We start from the raw sequence: 27452 nt of genomic DNA on the forward strand, positions 1-27452 counted from the left end.
GCCTTCATCCTGTTTTCCCCTGGTGTACACATGGAAGAGGATCGGGACAAACCCCCCTGGGGATGGGCTGACTCAGGGCCCTGAGGCCAGAAACAAAGCTATGGGAACCAAGAATAAGACAGTTATCCAGGCATGAAGTTTGCCTGACCTTGGCCACTCTGCCTACCCCTACCTGTTTGCCATTCCCTTTGGGAGTTGACTTCAAGCCTAGCTTCCTCCACTACTGCTTTTCAAAAGGAAGAATCAAGTCCATACCCAAGCCCCATCCTGCATACATTCTACCCTCATCCCACTGCTGCCTAAGTTTATTTTCCATTTGCTCCTTATACTTCCCCCAAAGCTGTAGTTCTATTCAGTCAAAGGCTACCAATTAACTTCTAGGGTTCATTTCTAAGTGACTGTCCCAGGTAACTGCTCCCCCAGGAGAGTTGACACTAAATAAAGAAGATTGCACCATCCCCTCACTCCCTAATCAGTAGCATTCACCAGCCAAAGATAGCCTTAGTCAGTAGGTAGCCAAGGTCAAAGCTAGTTCCCTTGACTTCCATTAGCCAACACCCCCGGCCCTTGGCAGTAGAGTATCTGGCTTCCTTTGTCTGAGTCAGAGGACTCTGCTATAAAGATACAAAATGGCTGCTTCCATACAAGAAAATGGTAATTTAATAGAAGTATCCACACTTCCTAGGAAATGCCATGAAAACTGCTTTAATCCACTCTGACCATCCTAATTCTCCACCAGAAGCTAGGATAACTTTCTGATTCTCTCCCCACCATTGCATTTCTCTTAGAAAGCTAAGCAGAGTACTTCCAAATTTATGTCTTCAGGGTCTGGCTTCTTGCTATCCTCCTTTCCTGTCACCCCCTACATACACATAAACATATTTCCTCCAATAGTTTATTCCATGGTTTCTGGAAACTGCAAATGATTTCCACAGTATGGAAAGTACAGACCACTAGGATTCTTAATTGATGTCAAGACAGATCTTGGTGAGCAGGCAAAGACCTGCTAATGTCCACCACGTTTAGTTTAGGTTGTCCAAGTTGGGGGTTAACAATCCAGGCAAAGCTACTTCTGAACCTATGGAGGAAGCCAGTCCTGGAGCATCAAACCAGGGGTTAAGTGGACTGAATGAGAAGTCAACACTCAGGGACTCTCCAGGCCTTTACAGGTCAGACCAGTGTAAGAAAGGAAGTAGATGGTGTAAATGGGAACCCTTCATGAACCAGTCCCAAGGCCTCTCTGCAGGATGGGGGGTGTTTACAGGGCCACAGTACTGTGAGGCTTCATTTATCTTAGTACAAAACCTGCCCTGATCTGAGTCTGGGAATCGGAAGCCATTTCTGCAAGGACTCTGAGCGCCAAGTGAAGCACATCAGAAAGGCACTTAAATCCTCAGCAACCAACCAGAGCCCGCACTTGAGCTGCCCCTGCCCTAGGCCTATAAATCCCCAGAGGCAGACATTGAGCTGTGACTGCTCTGACTTCCCCAGGATTGGGTAGTTTGAGGTAATGGAGGCTCGGATTTGTTGCTGCAAGTTAAGTAATATGGCCCTGGTCTCTGGCCTTAATGAAATTTTTTGTATCTGAGAAGTGTTCTCCATAGGCATGTTTGGGGGACTCTAGTGGATTGGCAGGTCATTATCTTAAAATGTCAGAAAACATTAATAGAGCATTCAAACTTTTGTTATTTACTTCTTAACCTCAATATAACAGGCTCAAACTAGAGGGAGGGAGACAAAGTATAACTGACCATAAGCAGAAAATAATGTTAACCTGCTTGGCTTCTTTCTAAAGCACAATAAAAGTGGAAGCAAAAACACAAGGATATCTTTAAATCCGACTTGTCTCAAAGATAGCACACCCTGTCCTTGGGCCATTATTTGGACTAGGAACCCTTTAAGAAAATACATGATTAGAGAGACTAGAACCCCCAGTTCTATTATCAGCTTATCTAGACAACACATTTTAGCAGTTTGGACAAACTGAAAACTTTATTCTTCTGTGTGAGTTAAACTGAAGTTTCAGAGAATAATCATTACCATGTGGGAGGCTTTTTTTTTTTTTAATGGAGAAAAAGAATCTCAAGATGTTGTATTTATATCTGCCTTCCACTGCTGCCAATATAGTAAGCATCTCCTATACAACCAACGATAAACAGTAAATGATGCAGTTCATAGAGTATTTTGCACTTGGGGAAAAAATGTATCTGAACTTGTAAAAAGAAATGTTTGGATTTTGTATTTTTTTTATTATTATTATTAAAATACTAAATGAAATTCCTTGGCCTGGCATCTATTTCTCTGTCTCAATAGTTTATTCTAGAGCTGGAAAAACCTTTGAGGAAACAAAGTATCTTCTGGCTTCCAGATAGGACTTATAAAATTTTTTCATTTATCCATCTTATTCCTAATGATTTTGTAATTTGAAAAGGCTGTCTCTCTATTTTTAAAGGCAGTATCAAGAATTATCCCCTAAGGGGGATCTGGGGAGTAGGGGAAATGTAGGGTATTGTTTCTCCTCACTATAGTACAGTTTCCCAAATCTAGCCAGGCCACAGGCTCCCTAATTAAGATGTCCCCTCTAGCAAAATACCAGCACTGAGAGTCACCCAAGGTTGTTCTTTTCATGTAGTACACTCTTGGCCACCCAACAGAATTTTGAAATATCATTTAGACACTACAACCATTACTACCACAGGGCACAGGAACGCAATCTCCAGTCTCATACAAATGAACGGTCCCAATTTCTAGGCTCAGAGATGACAGATAAAACTTGTTACAATTATGTAATTCCCTGACATGAAATTTTATTGGATTTAATATCCACATGATAGAGCAATTTAAGATAAACAAGGCAAAATCTACCTCATCAAAAAATATGTTGGGTTGGCCTACGAGAATCCTAAACTTCCCTGTGAGCATCTATAAAGGATAGGTGGATTCGTTTCTCAATTACTGAGCTCCTGTTATGTGCCCTGCATTGTGCATCAGGCTATCATAGCTTGATAACAACAGCCATGCTCAAGATCCATACTCCTCAGGTAAGATTCTGATTATAATGATCTCTCCACATACATTTCCCAACAGGAGAGAAAAACCTGGTGGCTATGAGTATAAATTAATTCACTGGCATTCCATTTTATACATTAACTTCCTGTAAGTTTGATTTAGTGTGACAAAACATGAACACTTTTGTGGACTGACAAAATCACATTTCTAGAACTGCAAAGCCAAGGACCAATACAGGACTATTATGACTACATCAGCTTGGGGCCATCCTCTCTGACTTACCTCTTCCTCTTTTATTCCAAAACACCAAGTCTTCCACCTTTTTCCTAGGATATTTGTGATGATGTCCCTGATTAATGTATAACCAGGGCCAGTACAGTTGGGTCTGCTTATATCAAACAGTCTTTAAAACAGGGCACATGAAGACTTTCCAAGGAATTCTTTCCAAGGGTATGTGAAGACCTTCCAAGAAGTACTAGGCAAGGAAATCTGAGGAGCATTTTAAGGAAATAACTTTCCAGATCCTCAACTTCTATTAGAAATCTTCCACCAAACGAATCTGTTTGAGAATCAGCCAGGATACTTACGCACTCTCCATTCCACCTCCTCTTTCAGCATAGTCCTTGTCCTACTTTACAAAAGAAAGGCACATACCTCACCCATGCTGAATCTTCATCCATGGTCCAGGATATAAAAACCTGGGGAACAGGAGGGAGGGGTTGTTTTTTCTATCCATATCAAAATATTCCTATTACAATCAGTCCTCGTATTTCATCTTACAAAATGTTAACTATTTTCTACCTCCTACTAGTAAAACCAAATTGTTTGTTAGCTATTCAATCCATTATTTCCTAGCAAATGTACTTTTCTTTTTTTATTAAATATGTGAGAAAAAGCTTGTCATGAAGTCTTAAAAAATTAGAGTTATTTCTGATTTTTAAACATGATCATTTAATTGTCCCCCAAAGCCAAACATCAGAATTCAACACAAGTACATACCCATATCTCCCAAGGGGATAACATGCCTTCTATCCTACTTCTCACTTATTAACTAGTGGATTTAGCTACATATTACACGGTATTATTCCAAATTATATAATGAGAAACAGTACTATCTTGTTTTTAGTTTTTGTAATGTTAATTATTAACTCTATATAATTTTAATCATGACCGATTTTCAGTAATCTATTTTATAAGCTACAGCTAATAATTTATTTCCCAGTGATTTTTAGAATATTCTTTAAAACAAATATTAACATATTTATTTGAATTGAAGAATAAAGTCAAACTTTTTCCTAACAGAAAGTAAGTCTGATTTGGCTGATTGGTTTAAAGAAGACTGGCTTTGCTAATTTCACAAATGAAACGTGTTTTCCATACTGAAGTGAATCTGCACTTCAATATTTTCACAAAAAGATCCTGAAAACATATAATGATAAGACAAAAGAATTTTAAAAATTGTGTTGGTAAAAGAGCATGAAAATCAGTCTCTGATTAACAAGGTGCCTCTGAGTGACAAGGTAACAGGTAGCTAATAGTAATTTTTATAAGACTGAAACTGAGACTCTAATGACTAGATAACAAATCCTTTTGCAAGTCCAGTGGTTTCCAATTCTTTGTTTTTAATAAAATTAAAGGACTCTACTTGATAGTACATGAGAATATTATTTGGTAATAGGACATTTTTGATTATTGGCATGTAATTTAGGAGTGTTCAAAGCCTCAAGGACTACTGCTGTAACAAATCTCTTCCTTTCCCAATTACTACATGAACAAAGTTTCTTGATGCTTATTGTCTATAAAAATAAAAAACAGAGAATGGATATTTCACCTTATCTCCTATCATTAATTAATACTCATCCATAAATAACTGAATTGACAAACACCATATTTCTCATTAAGAGATGCATTTTCTTTTTTTTTTTTAAGTTTTTATTTATGCATTTAAGTAATCTTTACACCCAATGTGGGGCTCGAACTAATGACCCCAGGATCAAGAGTCACATGCTCTTCTGACTGAGCCAGCCAGGCACCCCAAGGGATGCATTTTAAAAAATTGTACTTGTTAGGTTTCCCAAGTTATAAAAACATGTAATATATTTATGTTTTTTTAATAAACTGTGTACCAGTAATAACTGTAATGACAATTCAATTCAAAAGAAACTTTTTAACAATTAAAGCCTATGGTCACAGGCAATATACTTAAAATTTATACTAATTCTTGTTCTAAAGAAGTGTGACAGTGATCAATAAAAGTCTTTAAAACATAAAAATGTACTAATTAGGATAGGGGAAGTGATGGAATTAGGAGTTCAAGAAGACAGGGAACCATATAAAATTTCTGCTAAAGAAGGGCTTGTTCATATTTTAAACAGATGATGGTGGGCATCAAATATTTAGGGTATTTGGAGTCCACTGGATACAATTAAGCGGTACAGAATGGTTTTAGTTTAAAATGTTAAAATTTACAGTAACTCAGAAATTATATCTTCTACTAGTACTTAAATTTGTGATGGGAAATTTAGATACCAACTTTTAAATGAACAAGGGGTTATACAGTCCTTTCAAATTCTTTTATAGATTCCATTTTTTTTTTAAATGTTAAGACTACTAACCTAGGGGCGCCTGGGTGGCTCACTCAGTGAAGCCTCTGCCTTTGGCTCAGGTCATGATCTCAGGGTCCTGGAGATTATTGAGCCCCACATCTGTTCCCTGCTCAACAGGGAGTCTTCTTGTCCTTCTCCCTCAGGCCCTCCCCCAACTCGTGCTCACGCTCTCCCTCTCTCTCTATCTCAAATAAATAAATAAAATCTTAAAAAGACCACTAGCGGATATGGTGGTATATTGCCAGGGTGGGGCTCAAAGGCAGAACATAAGCTGCTAGACATGATCTTCTATACTCCACTCCAAAATATGTTCCTCACCAGTTCTCCTGAGTAATCTTACTACTTCAAAGTCACATTTCCCAGAGTTTTTGTTCACTGTGTAATAGGAGAGGTGATCAGCCAATTAAATTAGGATCCGCATGGAATGTGAGAAAGGATAAATGTATTTTTTACTATGGAAAAAGGGGGGTGGGGACAAACTAAGACAACCCGAGTTCTATTCCCTGCTCTATTTCTAACCAGGAGTTTATGCTACAGGACATGCTATTTATTCTCTCTGCAGGTATGTAAAGTAATTTGCCAAACTTCCACCAAAAAGGAACAGAAAGACCACCACAGTGGTCAGGCTGTTTATTTCTACACCAGGAGGTATAGAAAGGCTCAATTATTAACCATAAGCATGGGCCATCAATTGTCACTCACTGCCCACTGAAACTGAGAACCTGAGAGAACTCTGGCCCCAGTCCCACCTCTGGAAAGGTTGTGTCAAAACAAATGATTGGCAAGAGGGAATGCCTAAAACTGAAAAATGAGCTTTCTGGTTAAACTCTTTTGACAGGGGAGGAAAGAAGCTGTCAGTGCCCTCAATGGCATCGTTAGCTACCATAGGCCCCAAACCCTGTACTTTGTAAATGTTTCTATTTTATCGGAATACTTCCTTTGAAAATTCTTTTTTTTAAGTTAAATTTTTTGGGGTGAGGGGAGGGAGGATACAAAAAAAAGTTAAAGTCTAAAAGGAGAGGGAAAAGTTTCTCACCTCATTCCTCCAGGCACCCAATTCCTCTCCTAGGAAGCCACCTTTGCCAGTTCCTTATCTAACTCCTCTGTTATTTTTAACGTTTTACCAAAAGCTCACTCCCTTTTAATTTTTCCGTGGATTTCTGCAAATTCCCCAAACGTAGCCCCTCCCTTCTGGAAGGGGGAAACTGCAAAAGGGCTTGGTTTTGCTCACCCCGAGGCGAGCCTACAGTGGGGAGTAGCTGGCCTTAAGGCTGCGAGTGGGGCTGACGGGGCAATGAGCGTGAGAGAACCCACGAGGGCCGTCACGGCGCCCCTCAGGGCTCCTCAATGACGTCCTTTTCGAGAAGGAGCTACTAATACCTGCAATTGCTTCCTTCAGGGGTTTGGCTCGAAGATCGTAGGCAGTGCCTGCGGACTGCGCACAGTAAAGCGCTTCGGGGCGGTTAGGCGCAGGAGGAAGCCCCGGGGCTCTGAACCCCAAGGAGAAGGTCCGCAGACCCAGGAGGGCGGGCAGTGGGACCCGCGGGAACGGCTTCCCTCACAACCTAACCCTCCTGTCCCCCCCGGCTCCCGAAGCGCCCTTCTCGCCTGCAGGCAGCCGACTAGAGAGCGCCGAGCCCTCGGGGCCTCGGGCTCCTCCCCGCTGCCGCCTCAGACCTCAGGTGGACCGAGTCCCTCGGAGGGACAGGTGGCTGCTCCCCATTGCTATAGCGACGACCCGGCTCGCCAGCCGCGCCCAGGCCCTGACCGAGGCGTCCTGACGTCATCACGCCCTCCCCGGGCGCTGGGCCTCGCTGGCCGTGCGTCACACGGCCGGGGGGCGGGGCGGGGCTCCGAGGGGCACGGTTCAGGGCCCGGCCGCCGGGGCTCCAGGGTCCCGGGAACCTGGATAAGTAGGACGGCTGCCGCGGCGACGGGGGGTGCGGGGTGGAGCGTGCCCTGTATTTTCTATACGGGTTCCGGGGCCCGGTAGAGGCGCGCCGCGAGGAGAGGAAAGTGCGGCGGCCCTGGAACCTGGATATCGCGCGAGGCAAGCTGCGCGCGGGCGGGCGGGCTATGGCGCAGGCGGGTTGCGGGGCCGGCGCTGGTGGCGGGGCCCGGTGCATGGCGGTCTGTCGGCGGAGTCGCCCTCGGGGGCTGTCAGGTTGGTGGCTGCGGGAAGAGTGGGTCCACCGTGCCCAGGTGGGAGGACGGGCGGGCGCAGGGCCCCGGGAAGGTCCCGAGCCCGGCGTGCCCACCCTCCTCCGGCCCTAGCCCAGCGTCCGGGCGGCTAGACGGCGACCTGACCCCTCCCCCACCCGGGGCCCAGGCCCCCATCCCTGCCCCTTCTTTCCGCCCTGCGACTCCTCCCCCAGGACTTCTAAACCCCACTCCGGCTCCCAAACCCCACGCCCGCCTCCACCTCTGTGACCCTACACCCCACCCACTGACCCTAAAACCCCGCCAGGTAATTCTCAATTCTTATTCATTGACTGTCAATCCAGGAATTTCCCCACCTCTGCCCAGGCACCCAACAACCCAGTGACTCCCTCAGTTCTAATCCAGTGACTCAAGACCCGAGACCCTCAAGCCCCTCCTAGGTGACCCCCCAACCTTCTCAGTGACCCCATTGGTCCGGTAACTCCCACGGTTCTACCCTGTGTTCGCCCACAAACTTGGTGGCTCCCCTCAAACCTTTCCTGGTAACTCTAAAGCCCTACTCCAGTAGTTTCCCACCCAGTCATCTACGTAACCCTTAATATCTAACAATCCCTTCTTTGCCCTGTAACCTCATGATCCTCATTCCATGCTCCCCCTTCATCCTAAAATCACCCCCACCGACATCCCTCTCTGCACCCTCAGTGTCAATCAGCACATGACTTACAAGTGCCCTGGCACCATGTTGGTGCCCAGGAAGATGTAGGGATGAATATGAAGTAGTAGTACTAGTTGGAGGCATCAAAGAATTCTGGATTGAGTTTGTGACCCCAGACTCAAGTCCCGGCTTTGCCACCATTGTGCTTTGGAAACCTGGGACAGGTCCCTTCCTCATTGGGCCTCAGCTTGTCATCTGTATTGTGATAAGGCTGGGTTAAGTGATTTCAGAGTTTCCTTCCAGCTGTGAAATTCTGCAGTTCTCAGTCAAGATAATGTTTGTTTGCAGTCATTTTTGTACCCTCCCTAGAAGTTTACTCTTATAACCTCACCTCAGGGTCCAGTTGCTTCATGAACCTTATTCCCTCACTCTGTGGCCCCCTACACTCTTAATAGTCCATACCCATTTCCCTTGATCAGGCCCCATCAGTTAACATGTTTGCACGGCAGGATCGCAGAGTGCTTCAGCTAGGGGCATTGATGCAATAAAAGACCTCAGTTCTGGTCTGACTCTGGCTCTTCAGCTGTGGCACCTCAGGCATTACCATTTAGCCTCTCTGAACCCTCAGCCTCCACCTCTGCTAAGAGAGGGTAATAATCTTGCCTGAGATGGTGCATACAAAGCACCCGGCATCATACCTGGCCCATGGGAACCGTTAACTACAAGCTGAGAGGCTCCTATGGGTCTTACTTTGTCCTGGGTGCTAGGCTTTCAACAGAGAAGACAGGGCCCATGCAGTGTATTACTTTTCTACCCCTGAGCTCTGGGAATCCCCATTCTCTTATCTCTGCTGTGGCCTCCTCCTTCTCTGATTCTTTACCTCATCCTTTACTTATGACTGGCTGAGCACCTACTGTGTGCCATGCTTTATATGTATAAATTAAATTTCCCTTTCAACAACCCCAAGAGTTGATTATTACTATATCCACCACCATTTCCCGTTTCTGTTGGTTTGGTTTAGTTTCAAATAAATAAAGAACGTGAAACAGATAAGTAGCAGAGTGAGTATTTGAGCCCACAGTCTTCAAAACCCACTTGCTCCACTACCTCTTGGCCCCAAACCTGGAGTTTTCTAGGTCACCCTGAGCTCCCTGTTCCTTACTTTCTAATGATTCCTAAGCCCAATATCAGCTTATCCATGACCCCCAAGGTTTCTGTTACCCTTTGCCCCATGGCTTAGTGACTTCCTCAACCCATTCATTATTCATGACTTTCCACCCCTTTCCACCCACTTTCCATGTGCCCTGAGACCCCTGCACCTTAATACCTCTCTTCATCTTTTGTTCACACATCCTCACACAGCCCTCACTCCACTATCTCACTCACCCTAAGGGGACTGCCACTTCACTGGCACTTGACCCCAAACCCACTCATCCTGCTAAGTCCCTTCCCCACCAGGAATTCAGATGCTCTAAAACCCTCTAGCCCAGTAGTCTTTCCTCATATGATTTCCTATTTTCAGTCTCTTCTCAGTGTTCTAGCTGCCTCCCTTCTACCAACCTCTGCCAAGTCCTGTTACCCAGAGCCTTCATCTAATTAGCCCTTTATCTAGTGACTTCCTTCCCCCAGCTTCAGTGAAATGAGGCCCTTCCATCCCATTGTGAACCCATCTTTCATAACCTGTACATGCTCCCATTCTAAGGTCCGTCCTCTTCACATTCTGCACAGTATCCTAAAAGTTCCTGCCTCCCATATTCCCGGATCTCGTGGCATCCTCCTCCTTGTCATCAGTGAACTCCTTTTCAAACCGAATTGTCTTCCTCCTTTTCCCTCTCCCTGGATACCTGCCCTTCTCACAGTGCCTTTTCCTATCCTTCCTCTTAGTTTTCTCCCAGCCATCCTCACCTCACCAATTTTGGTAACATCAGTTATGATGCAAATGTCCCTCTCATCTCACCTCTGCTCCTTTTTTCCCACTCTTCTGTGCATCTAACTCCAGGGCCCCATGAATGACCCTGCCACTCTCAGCTCTCCTACCTTCATACACAGCACTGTCTGGCCAAACCTCATTGGCCTCTTTGGTCTGTCCAAAGAACCACACTCTTCTCTGGGAACTTCTGATCATAGGTCACCAAGATCACCATCCTTTAGGTGGCAAGGAGAGAGATCTTGGAAATCCTGAATTGATCTAGCCTTGTCTCCTTGACACACTCCCATGATCCTCTTCAGTTTCTGAAGCTGCTTGTGTCTGTGCCCTCAAGGTAGAATGCTTTGGGTGTTAGCTTCTGCCGGCATTGAATTAGCCCCATTGTTTTCCAAGCTTTGGGAGGACTTTCCAGTTCCCTCCCACCGGAACACTAGATGGTGAATAGCAAAATGTGACATTAAAGATCCACATCCCCAGGTCTATTCTGTGAGTCACCAAATTGCCAGGTCCCTATAATGTTCTTGTTGGCTGTATAGCAATAAGTAACAGCAGAGGACAAACCTAGAGTTAAGGAAGGGGTAAACCCTGGGGTCTACAAATTGATTTTTGAAAGAAGCTTTTGCCTTAGGCTTGCTTGATCTTTCTTAGGACACAGGACATAGTCTGCCATGGATCTTAGTTATTTGTGTACTTCTCACTCACTCCCCAGCCCCATAGTGATCTTGAGAACAGAGGCTGAGTTTCCTTTGTCTTCCGTCACCTTAATCTGGTCCCTTACATTATGAGGTAGTCTAAATACTAACTGAATTGAATGAACTCACTCAAATTCTGCGTCAGGTAGAAACAAGTAAAAACAGCTCATGTCTGTGTTCTTTTTGTAGCCACAACAACCCCCATCCCCAAATCCCTGCAGAGGAGTAATGGGCAAGTCTCTTGATTTAAACAGTCTGGAATTTGGACACTTCCTTTTTTAGTCATTGGTCGGCTGGGGGAATGGGCGTGAGTGCTGGTTTTTTACTGTATATATGCTAAGACTAGAGGGATTGGTTACCCTAGTGGCTAGAACACAATGGTAACAAGGCCAGGGTCTGTTATATACAGACCAGCTCAAGAAAACAGCCTGGTGAAATATTTACTGGGGGTTGCGAAGACAACCAGGGAATAGGGGAAATCAAATTGGCAAAATGTTGGCAGTTGTTGAAGTTGAGTATAGGTTCATGGGACATGTTACACTATTCTTTCTAGGTTTGCGTATGTTTGAAATCTATAATAGAAGTAAAAAAAAAAAAAGCTAGGTGAACAAGTGCAAACTTAGCAATGTTCCTTGGAAAACACCTCAACACAAATGTTACTGAGTCAGTACTATTATCTAGGTTAAGTAGTATATTTAGTCTAACCTATCCCTGACCTCTTCTGTTTGTGAGATAGCAGGATGGTAAATGCAAAAATTAGCACCCTGCAGAATTTTGTACCAGTGGCCCAGAAATTGTAACCCATGCTGGCAGTAAGCACCTATTGCCCTGAACCTGAGAAGGTGAGGCAGTGTGAGGGGTGGGAGGTGAAGTAGACACCAGATCCCAACTAGGGTCTTCCCCTTCTGGCCAAAGGCCTTCAGATTACTGGGTGATCTTAAAGATATGAATATTCATTCATTCACTCACTTATTCATTCACTCCACGAATGTTTGCTGACTATCTGCTAGAGACCAGGTAGTTTTCAGTACCTGGAGTTAAAACAGCGAGTAAGGGGGCGCCTGGGTGGCTCAGTCATTAAGCGTCTGCCTTTGGCTCAGGGCGTGATCCCGGCGTTCTGGGATCGAGCCCCACATCGGGCTTCTCTGCTGGGAGCCTGCTTCTTCCTCTCCCACTCCCCCTGCTTGTGTTCCCTCTCTCACTGGCTGTCTCTCTCTCTCTCAAATAAATAAATAAAATCTTTTTTAAAAAAAAGCGAGTAAGACAAAGTTTCAGGACTTAGGGAGAGACATACAATAAACAAATAAATAAGTAAAATCTTATGTTGAGAAAATTAAGCAGAGAAGGGAGAGAGTACCAGGAGTCAGGGTGTTAAATTTTAAATAGGGTGGTTAAGGAAGTTCTCATTGAAAGGGTAACATTTGAGCAAAAACCTGTAAGAAGTTAAGCAGTGAGTCAAGCATATATCCGGGGGAAATGTATTCCAGTCAGAGGGAACAGCAAGTTCCCAGAGCAGGAGTATGCCTCGTATAGTCTATATTCGAGGAACATGAAGACGCCAGCTGGTCTGGCTGCCATAGAGTAAGAGGGGAAACAGAGCAGGAGATGTGGGGGTGGGAGTGGGTTGGTGGCAGGTCATGTCAGGATTTTATTGTGCAGCATGGGAGAGGAGCCATTGAAAGAAAGGTTCTAAGCAGATAAGTGGCGTGATCTGACATTCAGGATCATTCTGGCTACTTTGGTGAGAATAACCTGTAGAAGGCAAGAGTGGAAGGAGGGAAGCCGGTTAGGAGGCTACGGTAAGAGTCCAGGCAAGGGAAGCCGATGGCTTGAACCCAAAGTTAAAGCAGTGGAAGAGTGCGAAGTGGTTGGATTCTGGTTATATTTTGAAAGAGGAGGCAGCAGATTCTGCCAATGGATTGGATGTGGCATGCGAAAGAAATAGAGAAGGTGAGGATGGCTCCTCATTTTCGGCCTGAGCAACTGAAGGATGGAGTTACCATTTACTGAAATGGGGGAGCCTGGAGGAGGGGGCAGGGTGTGAGAAGGGATGGATAAAGAGTTCACTTGCGAATGTGTCAAGTTTCAGGTGTTTGGGGACATGGAGATGTTGCATAAGCAGCTGGATGGACAAGTCTGTTAGACATACGGAAATTTCTGCTCACCTGAGAGCTGAAAGAACACTATTCCTGAGCAAGAGACAGGGCAGTACATTGGAAGAACACTGGCAGTTCAGGTGTGAGGCCCGGTTTGCCTCCAGCTAGCTGCGTGAGCCTTTGGAATTCCGTCCCCCAGCTCTGGCCTCCAGATCTTCATCTGCAAAATGACTGCATTAGACTGGAAACGAGCTCTCTTCTCAGCCCACACCCATTGTGAGAGTCAGTGAATTAGTGCTCAGAGTCAACAAGATAACCTATCTGTATATCTGAGAGCATTTTGAAAACTGCTGAGCCCTACACCAGGTAGCAGTGTTGGTCGTCAGATTCCTTCCTTCGCTGAAGTAACACCCAGTGAGTGCTGGACACAGAGGATACAGTGACAGGGAAGATGCATCTGTGCCCTCGTGGAACCCTACAGACTAGCTCCCCCGTGCAGCTTCGCTGCTACGTGCAGAGGAAGCAGGCCAGAGTCTGGTGGTCGGCTGTGACATTAGCCAGGGAAAGCCTGTGCTTGACCTGGGTCTGGGAGAAAAGTGAATATGGATGTCGGAGATGAGGCAAGATGATATTCCAAGTGAGGGAACGTGGTCCTCCTAGCTGGGGCTGGGGAAGAGCTGGGGCGGTGGGACTCCGTTTCTTCCCTCCTTCATTCTTTCACTCAACATCTACCCCTCTGCTAGGATCTTCTCTTCAGGAGCTCCTAGTTCTGTAGATGGTTTCAAATCTGGCCTCAGGAGTCTCCATTAGAGCTCATTCACAGTACGTGGAGCTGATTTAGGATTCAGATTTGAGCTAAAGAGCTCAGTAAGCTATGTGGTCTAATGGTATTGCTCATTTAGTGTCTGGGGACACATTCTTTGTTAGGTGCTGATTACGCCAAAACACATGCTGTCCTGAAACGTAAGTTACAAGCAGTATAACAGAAAGTAGGAGTGTGGTTTTTTCTCCCAGAAGAGTCCCGATTTAAGGAGGACACACACCGTGGCAGAGTAATCCTGTCACTGCATCTGGAAGCACAATCGCTGTGCCGTGTTTATCCTTGTGTCATTTAGATGTCAGTGTTTATATTGTAGGGAGAGTCTCTGATCAGCTAAACAAGAGTACAGGATACAGCCCATCTTCACTGACAGGTCACCCACAAAATTTGTTTAGGGTGGATATGTAATCATCAAATTTCATTTAACAGAATGGAGAAATTTTGTCCTGGTGAGTGAAACAAAACCACTGAACTAAAATCCAAGTTCAGCTAAAGCCTTTGTCATTAACCGATGGCCTTAAGCTACTGACAAAACGTCACATGCCCCTTGCCCTGGCAGCTCTTAGTGAAGGTAGAGAAGTGGGTGTTGACGTGAGGGTCTCCTGGATCCTATGCAGTTGTCTCTGTTTTGCTGGTAAGAAGCGCAGGGCCTGTTTAGGCTCCCCACTTAGAGCCCAGAATCAAAAAGATCTGGGCTGTTGGATATGATGTTCAAAGCCTCACAGCACATTAGACTGTCACCAGCCGGAAGGTCAACATTCGCCCCGAGCTTGCCCTCAGTAAATGGTTCATCTCTGAGATGCCCAGATGTAACTTGCTAGCTTGGTACTGTTTCTCACTGCATTATTGGAAGTCCCTGCTGCCATGGGATAGTTGATAAAGCATGACACCCATAGAGTAAGACCCAAGGAAATGGGAGCTCCGTGAGACTGCAGAACCAACCCGAGGCTTAGATGTGGGGGGTGTCCCTGAGATCAGAGTTCTGTCTGAGAATATCATCCTCTCAACTTAGGACGTCCTGTTTGAGGCCACAGAAACAGGGAGAAAGGCAGCCCCCGCTCAGCCACGACTTCGGCTGGACCCCCCCTTGTGACCAGGCCGGGGCCACATGTGCTAGAGCCAGCATGGTCTCGGGTCCTGTGGAGATTCGCTGTTGCCTCACGCTCAGCTTCATCACCTTTCCATGTGATCCATGAGTTGTGAAGCGAAGGTCTCAGATGTGGTTTTGCTACAAACCTATAACCTCAGGTCTGGGCTGTCAGCGCTGAACTAGCCAAGCCTCATGAATAGAGGATCAGCTATTCTTGAAGCCAACAAAAGGAGTGCAAGACATGCTTTCAGACTTTCTTCTTTTATTCATGGATTTGTATTTGTTCCTTTAACATAGATAATACATTCACGAGGCCTAAGTGCACTGAAAAGTCAACCTTGCGTTGCTATTCCCCAGTCACTTGGTTACCCTTCTGCAAGCAACCCCAGTTAGTCATTTCCCGACCATCTTGCCACAGATTTTTGTATGCCGGTGGCGGCATACCGAAGGCACTGTTTTATACCTTCCCATTTTTTTTTTTTATTTTTTACTTAATATGTTTTGGGGATCTTGGCATGTCAGTATGTAAGGACTCCTCGTTTACTGATGTCTGCATCGTGTAGAAGTTCCATATTGATAGACATTTATGCTGCTTCTCCTGTTTTTGCTATTACTATGTACAGGGGTGCCATGACTAACCTTAGACCCGTGCCACTTTCCACACACATACGTCTTCCTGCAGGCTAGACATGAAATTGTTGGGTCAGATGGTAGGTACATTTGTACTTTTGATCAATACTGCCAAATTGCCCTACACAGAGGTCATACCAGTGTATACTCCCCCAGCAGTGGAAGACTCTGCCGGTTTGCCCCACAGCCTCGTAGACATTGCTCTGAGTTAAAAATAAACAGATCACTGGGGCGTCTGGGTGGCTCAGTCGTTTAAGCGTCTGCCTTCAACTCAGGTCATGATCCCAGCGTTCTGGGATCGAGCCCTACATCAGGCTCCCTGCTCAGCAGGGAGCTGCTGCTGCTTCTCCTTCTGCTGCGCCTCCTGCTTGTACTCTCTTGCTCTCCATCGAATAAATAAATAAAATCTTTAAAAAATATATACAGATCACCTGCAGAGCAACATAGCATACTCAGTGATGGGACCCCACCTTGACACTCTATTCCGCAAGACATACAAAGCACAGCACAGCCCAGTTTGAGGAATATAGCATTTAAAAAAATAGTCGCCAGACCTCTGGTGGTTAGAAGAAAGGAAAAGCCTAGAGGAAGGAGTTCCCTACCTCAGTCCTTAGACTGGCATGAATTAAAGGTGAAATAGATGTCTTTTTCTGCAGGACTTGGCAGGGACGAGGTGCAGCTAGTGATGGGAGGGCTGGGAGGGAATAAAGGGAGACCCAAGAGGGAGGAGGTGGCAACCAAGCAAATGCGTTTCATATCCAGTAGAGAAGTGCCTCTCAGCTCCATGCTGGTTTCTTTCATTTCAGCGACTTTATCTTTTTTAAAGGTTATACCCCTTCCTTTTAGTACACCTGCTCGTTTCTTTTTGGCCTCTTTTGCTCTCGCCTCACTTGGAGTTAAGGTGTCTGTAAGTTGGAACTGGAAGAGTGTGCAACCTTATGTCTTGTTTCACTTAGTGTTCCTTTGTTCACTTTCCTCCATTAATCCAGATGGTCTTCATGGTTCTTGTCCAAAAGGCTTAAACAAGCATCCTGTGCAAGTAGTGCTTTTTTCTGTGCATTGCTTTTGTGGAATGAATTATGAAGACGAGGTTCTTAGATCTCAGATCCTGAACCTTCCCTGGTGGGGTTAAGCATTGATGGTTTGTCCTCTGGAGAACCTGAAGCAGTCTCTAGCACTGTCTGCAAGGCCCATTTGTGCCTGCCTCCTGGCTTTGCCAACATTGATGGTTGGAGACACACACACACACACACACACACACACACACACATATGTATTTTTTTTAATTATTAACAGACTTTATTTCTTTGAGCATTTTTAGGTTTATAGAAAAATTCTGTAGAAAATGCAGAGAATTCCCGGGGCACCTGGGTGGCTCAGTTGGTTAAGCGTCTGCCTTCGGTTCAGGTCATAATCCTGGGGTCCTGGGATCAAGCCCCACATTAATCAGTGGGGAGTCTGCTTCTCCCTCTCCCTCTGCCCCTCCCCTGGCTCGTGCTCTCACTCATTTTTCTCACTCATTTTCTCCCTTTCAAATAAAATAAATAAAATCTTAAAAAAAAAAAAAAAGAGGGATGCCTGGGTGGCTCAGTTGGTTAGGCATCTGCCTTCATCTCAGGACATGATCCCAGGACATAATCCCAGGGTCCTGGGATAGAGTCTTGCATCCGGCTCCTTGCTCAGCAGGGAGTCTGCTTCTCTTTCTGCCTGCCACTCCCCCTGCTTGTGTTCTCTCTCTCTCTGACAAATAAATAAATAAAATATTTTTTAAAGTAATTTAAAAAAAAAAGAAAAGAAAATGCAAAGTTCCCATTTACCGCCCCCCCCCCCCCGCCGTTCCCAGTTTTCCCCATTAGTAACATCTTGCGTTAGTGTGGTATATTTGCTACAATTGATGAACTAATATTGATGCATTTGTATTAACTAAAGCTCATAGTTTGCATTGTGGTTCACTCTTTGTGCTGTATATTCTATGGGTTTTGACAAATACATAATGTCAGGTGTATGTCCAGCATTACAGAACCGTTCACTGACCTAAAAATGTCCTGCGCTCCATCTGTGCATCCGTCCTCTCCCACCCCCCCCCACACCCTTGGCAAACACTGATACTATTCCTGTCTCTATAGTTTTGCCTTTTCCAGAAGTCGTATAGTTGGAACCATACTGTGTGTAGCCTTTTCAGATTGGCTTCTTTCACTTAGCAAAATGCATGTAAGTTTCCTCCATGTCTTTTCATGACTTAATAGCTCATTTCTTTTTTATCACTGAAAAATATTCTATTGTCTGGATGTACCACTGTTTATTGAAGGACATCTTAGTTACTTCCAGCTTTCGGCAATTATGAATAAAGCTGCTGTAAACAGCCATGTGCAGGTTTTCTGTGGACGTAAGTTTTCAACCCACTTAGGAGTAGGAACGCTGGATCCTTTGGTAAGACTGTTAAATTTTGTAAGAAACTGCCAAGCTGCCTTCCACAGTACCATTTCATCCCCACCAGCCACGAATGAAAGTTCCTGTTCCTCCACATCCTTGCCATCATTAGTGTTATCATTGCTTTGACTTTGGGCTCTCGTGATAGGTGTGTAGTGGTATCTCATTGTCTGTTGGATGTTAATACTTTTACTTTGATTTATGGTGATGGGATAAGTATAATACCGCCATGATTATTCTTTCTTGTACTTTAATTACCAATGAGGGTAAACCTTTTTTGTATTATTTATTTACTACTATTGTTTTTCCTTGCATGAATTCATACTGTAGCCTTATTTGTCCAGTGGGAATTTGATACTGTTCTTGGAAGTTTGTATGTGTCATGTGTGGGGGTTTTTTCCCACCTAATTTTTTTTATTGTGGTAAAATACACGTGACATAAAATTCACCATCTTATCCATTTTAAGTGTATATTTAAGTTGCATGTGTTTTTAATATCCTGTCTTATATTTTCTTTAATATTTTCCTTTAATACTGATTTTTTAAAAAAACTAACTCTTCTTTTGACTTGATTTTCTTTTGCTTCAAAAGAGAAAACTGCCTTTTCTTCCTAGTTGAGATTTGGATATTGTTCCATTTTGATCAACTGATTTAACCTTTTAGTCCCGGGGTGATATTTTTAGATAACATGATGCTCTTAAGTAACTATGATGATCCAGTCCCTCCTCCTGGCTGATGGCATGTTTCATTTTTAAATAGCTCTTCCCTGGGCACCTGGGTGGCTCAGTCAGTTAAGCATCTGCGTCCAGCTCAGGTCATGATCCCAGGGTCCTGGGATTTCTGCTCAGTGGGGAGACTACTTCTCCCTCCCTCTGCCTGCCTCTCCCCCTGCTTGTGTGCCCGCACTCTCTCTGTCAAATAAATAAATAAAATCTAAAAAAAAAGGGACACCTGGGTGGCTCAGTTGGTTAAGCCTTTGTCTCAGGTCATGATTCCAGGATCTTGGGATAGAGTCCCGCATCAGGCTCTTCGCTCAGCGGGGATCCTGCTTCTCCCTCTGCCTGCTGCTCCCCCTGCTTGTGTGCTCTCTCTCACTCTCACTCTCTTTATCTCTGACAAATAAATAAAATCTTAAAAAAAAAATAGCCCTTCACAAGCCATCAGTGACCCCAAGTTGAATTCCAGAAACAAGTCAGATGTAACTTGATAGTATCTGTATTAATTTGCATATTGGTATAAAGCACGCCCTTAGGATTACCTTCTAGAATGACTTTATTGTGGACTTTTCTTTTCATGGACTGAAGGTGGGTTTGAAACTCAACTATGATTCAGTGTTCAGTGTTTATAAACTAAGGTGTTAAAATTCACCTTAAATTAGGACTGAAAATTAGGTTTTTAAAGTTACCTGTTTTAGTTTAAATGAATTCTGTTCTGCACTAAAGGGGTCTGCATTTTCATTGCCCTTTTGGAATTAAAAATAATCCACTTTGCCTAATTACTCTCTTTTCTGTGACTAATTCAAATCTATAAAAATTGTAGTAGCCAAATAGGAACCATACTAAAAAGTGATTTGGGCTTTTAAAATCAGTGTGCCTTTTGCAAAGAGATGTTTAGCTGATGTTTTAAATATGTGTTATGTTAATGCAAGTTTCTGTTACTAATTTCCTGTTTTCTCTTTAGTGTTTGGAAACCCACAGAACCAAGCTTGTTTCGCTAGGTGTTTTGTGTGTGCATTGAAGTCTTTTCTATAATAACAAATACGGAATCATTTTACTACAGCTCTTCCAAATCTGGTTCGTATTTGTTTGCCCCTTGACTCTCTCAGCCTCTGTCTCTCCCGACCTAATGTCACTTTGTCCTCTCTGAGAAGTTTTGTTTATTTCCAAATGAGGGATTTTCTGAGTGACAATTAAGTCTTCCATGCCCCCCCCCCAAGTTGAACATTCTTCGCTTTCCAAGCAAATGTTTTGGTTTTTTCTTTTTTTCTTTTCTTTCTTTTTTTTTGGCGGGGGGAGGGGGGCTTTTAAATAACAGTTATCCTCTGCGCTGGCTGAAGCGGAGCACAGAAAGCCTTGTTCCAAATGTCCGAGGAGTTCGGGTTGGCAGAAAATGATGGAAGAGTGAACAGGTGCCTTTAGTCAAGGCAGCCTAGCTTGGGTATGGGTCATATGAGATCCGAACCGTGCCAAAGTGCAGAAACACAAATATATGGTTGCCATTTAGTTACCCATCTTTCGTGGCCCTTAATTTTCTGCTTTGAGGAAGCACATCTTGTTTCATAGAAAGACCTAAAGATCGGAAGTATCCAAAAAGCTTTTCTAAATGTTATCTGTCCCCAGTAAATTATAATTTACGTTTTTACATTAGGAAACATTTATATATTATGAAGCAGTACGGCTCTTTCCTGCATCAGAGCCAACAATAGGTTAAGTTCATTTTAAAATGCAACAAACAGAAGCTGGCTGCAAATTCTGGAAGAGTCTGGAGTACTCCCTATTCATCCCTACCCATTGCCATGGCTCTTCTCTGCCCGCCCCAACCCACAATCCCCAGTCTGTCTCTCCCTTACACCCTGCTTAGGTCACTGGGGAGCTGACAAACCTTATACCCTACAAGGAGAAAACAGAGCAGCTGCCCCTGCTCCCCCTCTGTCCTTGCTCAGAAGGCCACAGGAGTTATGAATCTGAAATGTCAAGTGCAAGCAGGAAATGTGCAGTCACAGTCGTCCTGTGGCAGTGACAAGCCTCTCTCTGGCTCTGCCAGTATTGCTGTTGTTAGTTTAGTACCAGCACAGAGGATTCCGAGGAAAGCATTGTTTCACAAAGGAAAGGGAGAAAAATGGCACTCAGACACTTGTACACACCTGGTAGCCACAAAACACCGTCTCCCCGCCCGAGGTCAGGCACTGTTGGAAGGCAGCGCCAGAGATCAGAAAAGGTTGGAGAGCCAGAGTGGACTGTTTTAAAGGTTTATATTATGGGCTTAGGGAGGAAAATTGAATATTTAGCCTGGACATGAGAACATGTAAAGGAGTGGAGATTTGTTTTCTTTGAGTCTAAGAAGCGATATTTTGGGAAATGTGGCTACCAGCTCTTTCCCTCTTTCCATTGTGGTCGGGTCCAGGAAGACTGGGTTTAAGTTATGGTGGCTGACACTAAAGTTAAACAATCAATAGTCAAGTGTCTTGTGTCACACTGGATTAGCAGAAGGAAGACATGCACCGGATATGATACTGAGAGGTATGGCCCTGGGCCGGCCAGCCTGGCTTGGAATACTGGCTTCCGCACTTCGTAGCTGTGGGACCTTGGAATAAATGACTCTACCTCTAAGCCTCAGTCACCTCATCCATAAAGTGGGGATAATGTACCTATTTCTTCATAGGGTTATTTTTAAGATTAAAACAGTTAATATAGGTAGAGTGCTTTGAACAGTGTCTCTGTGGTAAATATAATTAGCACGAGCAGTGGAAAGGATTTTAGGGTCATCTGGGGCAGCACTTCACATTACAGCTTAGGAGGCAGTCACAGGAGCTAGAATTGAGCAATAGAAGCCATTTCTGCAGACTTCTAGGCCAGGGCTGTTTCCGCTACTTATCTACCTTTTAGAAATGCCCGTTGCTTCGAAAGCACTTCCCTTTACATTCCTCTTCATCCCCTCCTCCTCGGAGCCAGTTTTTCTAGGGTACTTCTTCTGTGCCAGCACCGTGCTACATGCTGACATATGTGACCTTGTTTAATCCTTACAGCAACCTGTGATGAAGGTGCTACTATTAGCCCCATTTTTTTTACAAGTGGCATCTGAAGCTCAGAGAGGTCCAGTTACTTGCCCAAGGGTACACAGCTGCAAAGAGGTAGAGCCTGGGTTAGAGCCAGGCTGTCTCACTCCAGAACCTGTGTTGTTAACCGTGCCATGGATTTTCCTCAGAAAGTCCCAATAGACTAACAGATGTGCTAAATTAAACCAACTGTTGCCACAGCAGCCAGAGGAGCCAGCCATAAAGATTTGAGGCCATTTTGTAAGCCCATTTCAACCTATCATCTGCTTTGTTTTCAGACCTAGGTCTCATGTGTGTCCTTATTCTGACAATCCTGTTAACAAAAAACATGTTACCAAAGGAATTTCTCCCCCTGCTTAAGACTGAAAGTCATGGAGCAGACCAAGAGAGGCCAGGCCCAGAGCCTGTGGTTATCAGGGCTCTGGGCAAGGTTGGGGTCACTGCCAGGATCCTAGCAGACCAGGTAAGACGGGTCAGATGCCAGAATTCCTGTCTAGACCAATGGTTTGCCTTTAATCCCTGTAAGACTCTCATGACAATCTTAAACTCCCTTCTTTTCCGAAAAATGCACAAGCTTGCACACCAAAATAGTGTTTTCAGGTGGCTTTAGCTAAAAACCTCTGTACTAGGCCACACAGTAAAGTATTTAAGAGCGTACTCTGGAGCCAGATGGCCTGGATTCAAAATCCTCCTCTCCCACTTACTAGCTGTGCAACCTTGAGCCAAGTTACTTAGTGTCTCAGACTTCAATTCCCTCAACTATAAGATGAGGATAATAACAGTATTTAATTGATTAATATCCTCATGAGCATTAAATGAGTTACTATGTATAAAATGCCTAGTACACGGTCTCCTTTACAGCACTGTTCCCTATTACTGCTAGTAGGGTCCTAGCCCATTCAGTAAATGTTTATGGGCAGAATGAATGAATAATCCTAGTGGGGATGGCAAGTCTAAAGTAGAACGTCCCAACCAGTGTGTCACAAGTGGGCTGTAGTTACGTAAAGATATTGACCCACTCAGCCCTGGTCGCTCCTGGCTTCAAGCGGCAGCATCTGCTATGTACAAACAGCCTTCTCTCTGGGTGCCCTGACAGGAAAACCGTTGGGGCGGCACTGATCGAGATCAGTTGGCAGATAGTGAGTACCAAGTAGGCAGTCCAGATCCCAAATCCAGGAGAATTCTGTGGACGGGTGGCAGTGAGAATCTTAACTGCTAAACCTAGAACAAGGCTTCACTACTATGGGCTCTGGCTCAAGCAGGCCAACCGCCAATGCAAAGGAAGTCCTACCAGCAGGATGCTTCAGCACCCCCTCCTTGCACACAAGGACCCGGCGAGTCCCTCCACAAGGATTTGCAGAGAGCCCACCATGAACCAGAAACCAGGCTGGAGCCCAAAGTCCTGTGTGGGCAAGTGTGAAAGAGGCAGTGGTAAGTACTGAAGTCGGTGACTCCAGGCGAGCGCGTGCTAGGGAGAGGTAGCGCCAAGGGCAGCAGGGGTTTGTAACGCTCCCAGCCTTGCCTGCAAGGTGGAGTCCAAGGGCCATAGGAAGCTTTTGAAGAGTTTTGATCAAGGAAGTAGTGGATTTAGGTTTGTACTTTTTTTTCCCCCAAAGATTTTATTTATTAGAGAAAGAGAGAGCATGAACGGGGGAGGGGGCAGGCAGAGGGAGAGGGAGAAGCAGACTCCCTGCTGAGCGGGGAACCTGACCTCGGGCTCATCCCAGGACCCCAAGATCACAACCCGAGCAGAAAGCAGACGCTTAACTCACTGAGCCACCCAGGTGCCCCTGTACTTTCTTTTAAAGTCACCCTGACACAATATTACAGAATGCCTAGGAATCGGGCAAGAGTTGATTTGAGGACATGCATTAGGAGGCTTTTACAGTAGTTAAGATGTAAGAGGTGATACTCACCCAAAATAGGTACATAGACTTCTTACGTTTTTTAAAATTGTTTTTAATTGAGGTATCATTGACGTACAACATTATATTTAAGTTTTAGAGATACAACATAATGACTTAATATCTGTATGTATTGCGAAATGATCACCCCAGTTAGTTTAGTTAATATCCATCACCATACGTAATTACAGATTGTTTTCTTGTGTTGAGAACTTTTAAGATTTATTCTCTTAGCAACTGCCAGATATGCAGTTCAGTATTATTAACTATAGTCACCATGCTGTACATTATATCCCCATGACTTACTTATTTTATAACTGGAAGTTTGTAGCTTTTGACTCTCTTGATCCATTTTGCTGACCCCTAACCCGTGCCTCTGGCAACCAACAATCTGTTCTGTGTATCTGTGAGTTTGGGTGTTTTTTGGGTGTTTTATATTCAATATACATTCATGAGTGAGACCATATAGTATTTGTCTTTCACTTATTTTACTTAGCATAATACTGTCTAGGTCCATCCATGTTGTCACAGATGGCAAGATTTCCTTTTTTTATGGCTAAATAATATCCTCTTGTATATATGCACTACAATTCTTCTATCCATTCATCCATCCATGGACACTGTTCCATGTCTAAGCTATTGTAAATAATGCTGAATGTGTCCATTTTTTTCCCTCAAGTCAATGTTTTTATTTTCTTTGGACAAATACCCAGAAGTGGAACTGCTAGATCATATGGTAGTTTTATTTTTTATTTTTTGAGGAACCTCCATCCTGTTTTCCAATTTACACCAATTTCCATTCCCGCCAACAGTGCACAAGGGTTCCCTTTTCTCCACATCCTCCCCAACACTTGCTATTTTGCATCTTTTTGATACTAGCCTTGCCAACAGGTGATATCTCATTGTGGCTTTGATTTGCATTTCTCTGGTGATTAAGGATGTGGACATCTTTTCATGTACCTGTTGGCCATTTGGATGTCTTCTTTGGAAAATGTCGATTCAGATCCTCTACCCGGCTTTTAACTGAATTGTTTGGGGGTTTTGCTATCAAGTTGTATGAGTTCTTCATATCTTTGGATATTAACCCCCCACCAGATACATGATTTGCAGATGTTTTCTCCCTTTCTATAGGTTGCCTTTTCATTTTATTAATGGTTTCCTTCACCGTGCAGGAGCTTTTTTAGTTTGATGTAGTCCCACTTGTTTATTTTTGTTTTTGTTTCCTTTGCTTTTGGTGTCGAGTCCAAAAAATTGTAACCAAGACCATGTTAGGGAACTTACCACCTATGTTTTCTTCTAGGAGTTTTATGGTTTCAGGTCTTACATTCAAGTCTTTAACCCCTTTTGAGTTAATTTTTGTGTATGGTGTCAGATAGTGGTGTATTGAGACTTTTGAGGGAAAAGGAGGATCAAGGATGACCCCACTGATTCTGGGTAGCTGGAAATGCCAGCCCAGGGATAGGGGATACTGGAAGAGGAACAGTTCTGGGGAGCACATCAGGAGTTCTGTTGGGGACTCATTCTGTTTGTGAGGCCTGTGGGATGTTCACTGACAATGGTCAACAAGGCCGGTGGTTGGATGGATCCAAGCATAGGAGAGCTGTCAGAATGTGTAGAGATGCGATGTGCGCAGAACCAGCAGCATTGGGGCTGGCAGCCTGCCTTTAATGGGGCTTCCTCTTAAGGAGAGTGAGTTTAAAGATCTTATTTATTTATTTATTTATTTATTTATTTATTTATTTATTTATTTGAGAGAGAGAGCGAGCAAGCAGGAGCAGGGGGAGGGGCAGAGGAAGAAGGAGAAGTGGCTCCCTGCTCAGCAGGGCTCGATCCCAGGACCCAGGGATCACGATCTGAGCTGAAGGCAAACACTTAACTGACAGCCACCCAGGCACCCCAGGAGAGTGAGTTTAAAAGTGGGTTTTGATCAGTGAATCTTACTTTACAATCAGCTTGGCTGGTATGCTTCTGTTGTATGCTCAACTTTTAGAATTCTTCAATATTTTATATTTTGAACCTTCTTCACAAAAGCCAACATAGTTCTATATTTTGAAGAATTCATCTCTTTTTCTTCTTGGCTGGCCTCATTCACTCTTTCCTTATGTGTCCTTGTAGCAGGAGGAAGCTATGTAACTCATAATGTGACACTGTCCATTTTCTCAGACTTGTGACCCAGAAGGAAATCTCTGACCTCAGCCGTGGCTCTTGGTGCTGGCCAGAAGCCAACTTCATGTCTGAGTGTACGAGTAGCAGTTTGCCATGGAGAGCTTGGGGCTGCAAACGGTGACCCTCAGTGATGGGACGACAGCCTATGTCCAGCAAGCTGTCAGAGGTGAGTGTTTCCAGATACCCCAGAATCTCACCCTGTCCCCCAGCCTCTGGAGACGACTGTCCCCTTCTGAGTCTCACCACCACCGTGCCCTCCCACTTGCATGCCATAGCTTACTCGGCATGAGAATTTTGTGAGGTCATTGACAAAAGGGGAACTCTTTAAAAGAAAATGCCATCGAGGCCAGCCTAGAAAATCAGACTAGCCCAGCTAGAGGAACCAAGACCTCTGAAAGGCAGAATTCCTTACATGTGGTAAGTAGGTCATAAATATTTCTGGAAATGAATGAACACTGTGCCGGTTATATGACTTCCTGCTTTTCAGATAATTCCCTGTGCAGTTTCTCAGTGCTTTCTAGAAACTTTCAAGTAAGTTAAGCCATGTACAGAGGGGAACACCCAAGCATAGATCTCGTGCCTTAGGCCCCACTAAGGTTGCCAGGAATAAAAATACAAGGTACATAGTTAAATTTGAATTGGGAAAAAAAACTGAATTGCAGATAAACAATGAATAATTTTGCAGTGCAAGTATGTCCCAAATACTGCATTGGCTAGATATGTATAAACATGGGAGGAAGCACTAAAAATAGTAAAATAATGGGGTGCCTGGGTGACTCAGTCGGCTAAGTGTTGGCCTTGGCTCAGGTCATGATCCTGGGGTCCTGGGATTGAGCCCCACATCGGGCTGTCTGCTCAGCAAGGAGTCTGCTTCTCCCTCCCCCTCTGCCCCTGCTCATGTGCCCTCTCTCTTTCTCTCTTAAATAAATAAATAAAATCTTTAGAAAAATAAAATTAAAATAGTAAAATAATAACACTAGGTACTGAGAAAGAATTTGCTGTTTATCTGAAATTTGGATTCACCTGAAATTCGATTCTCAAGAAACTTAAATTCAAGGCGGGTGTGGAGTCAGAACTGAGTGTCACTGAAGGACAGGGCCTTCGGGCCAGGGACACTCACCGCTGTGACAGCCTCCTTCCTCACCGGCATTCGCAGGCGTGCCAGATGGCCTGCGTGTCCTCCTCGGACAGCGCTGGGCAGCCATCGCCTCGCTCCTGCTCTTTATTTTGCCTCTTCTGGACCCTGTGAGCACCACCGTCCTCGTGAAGGCACTGTCATTGCAACATTGCCCGCCTTCATTTCAACACACTGTGAAAGTATATTTCAGTTCCCAAGAGAAATTGTTTGTTGATTTTATTTTAAATTGTCTGCTTCCTGGTGATGAAAAGAGGCCCCTTAATCTCATTAGTAAGCTCTTTCCATATGACAGCATTGGGGGGGGTTGCCTTCTGGAAAGGTTTTTTGTCAAGAGCTGTCTATGCTGTGTGGGTC

The 27452-nt window shown here is 44.4% G+C and overlaps 1 protein-coding gene across 4 annotated transcripts in view; it reads left to right on the forward strand.

The window, feature by feature from the left end:
* Positions 1 to 7454: 7454 nt before the first annotated feature.
* Positions 7455 to 27452, forward strand: part of ZNF76 (zinc finger protein 76) — a 32905-nt gene continuing 12907 nt past the window's right edge. For 2 of the 4 annotated variants that reach the window (XM_087858160.1, XM_045772027.2), the window contains exons 1-2: positions 7455 to 7779; positions 25958 to 26126. In XM_087858160.1, the coding sequence (XP_087714286.1) occupies positions 26054 to 26126 (73 nt within the window). In that variant the 5' untranslated portion in view covers positions 7455 to 7779; positions 25958 to 26053. The remainder of the gene's footprint in view (positions 7780 to 25957; positions 26127 to 27452) is intronic. The other 2 variants (XM_045772024.2, XM_045772025.2) reach the window with 2 other exon arrangements.

The sequence above is a fragment of the Ursus americanus genome, chromosome 32 (genome assembly GCF_024610735.1).
Source record: "Ursus americanus isolate L20-20 chromosome 32, mUrsAme1.1.p, whole genome shotgun sequence".
Lineage (NCBI taxonomy): Eukaryota > Metazoa > Chordata > Mammalia > Carnivora > Ursidae > Ursus > Ursus americanus.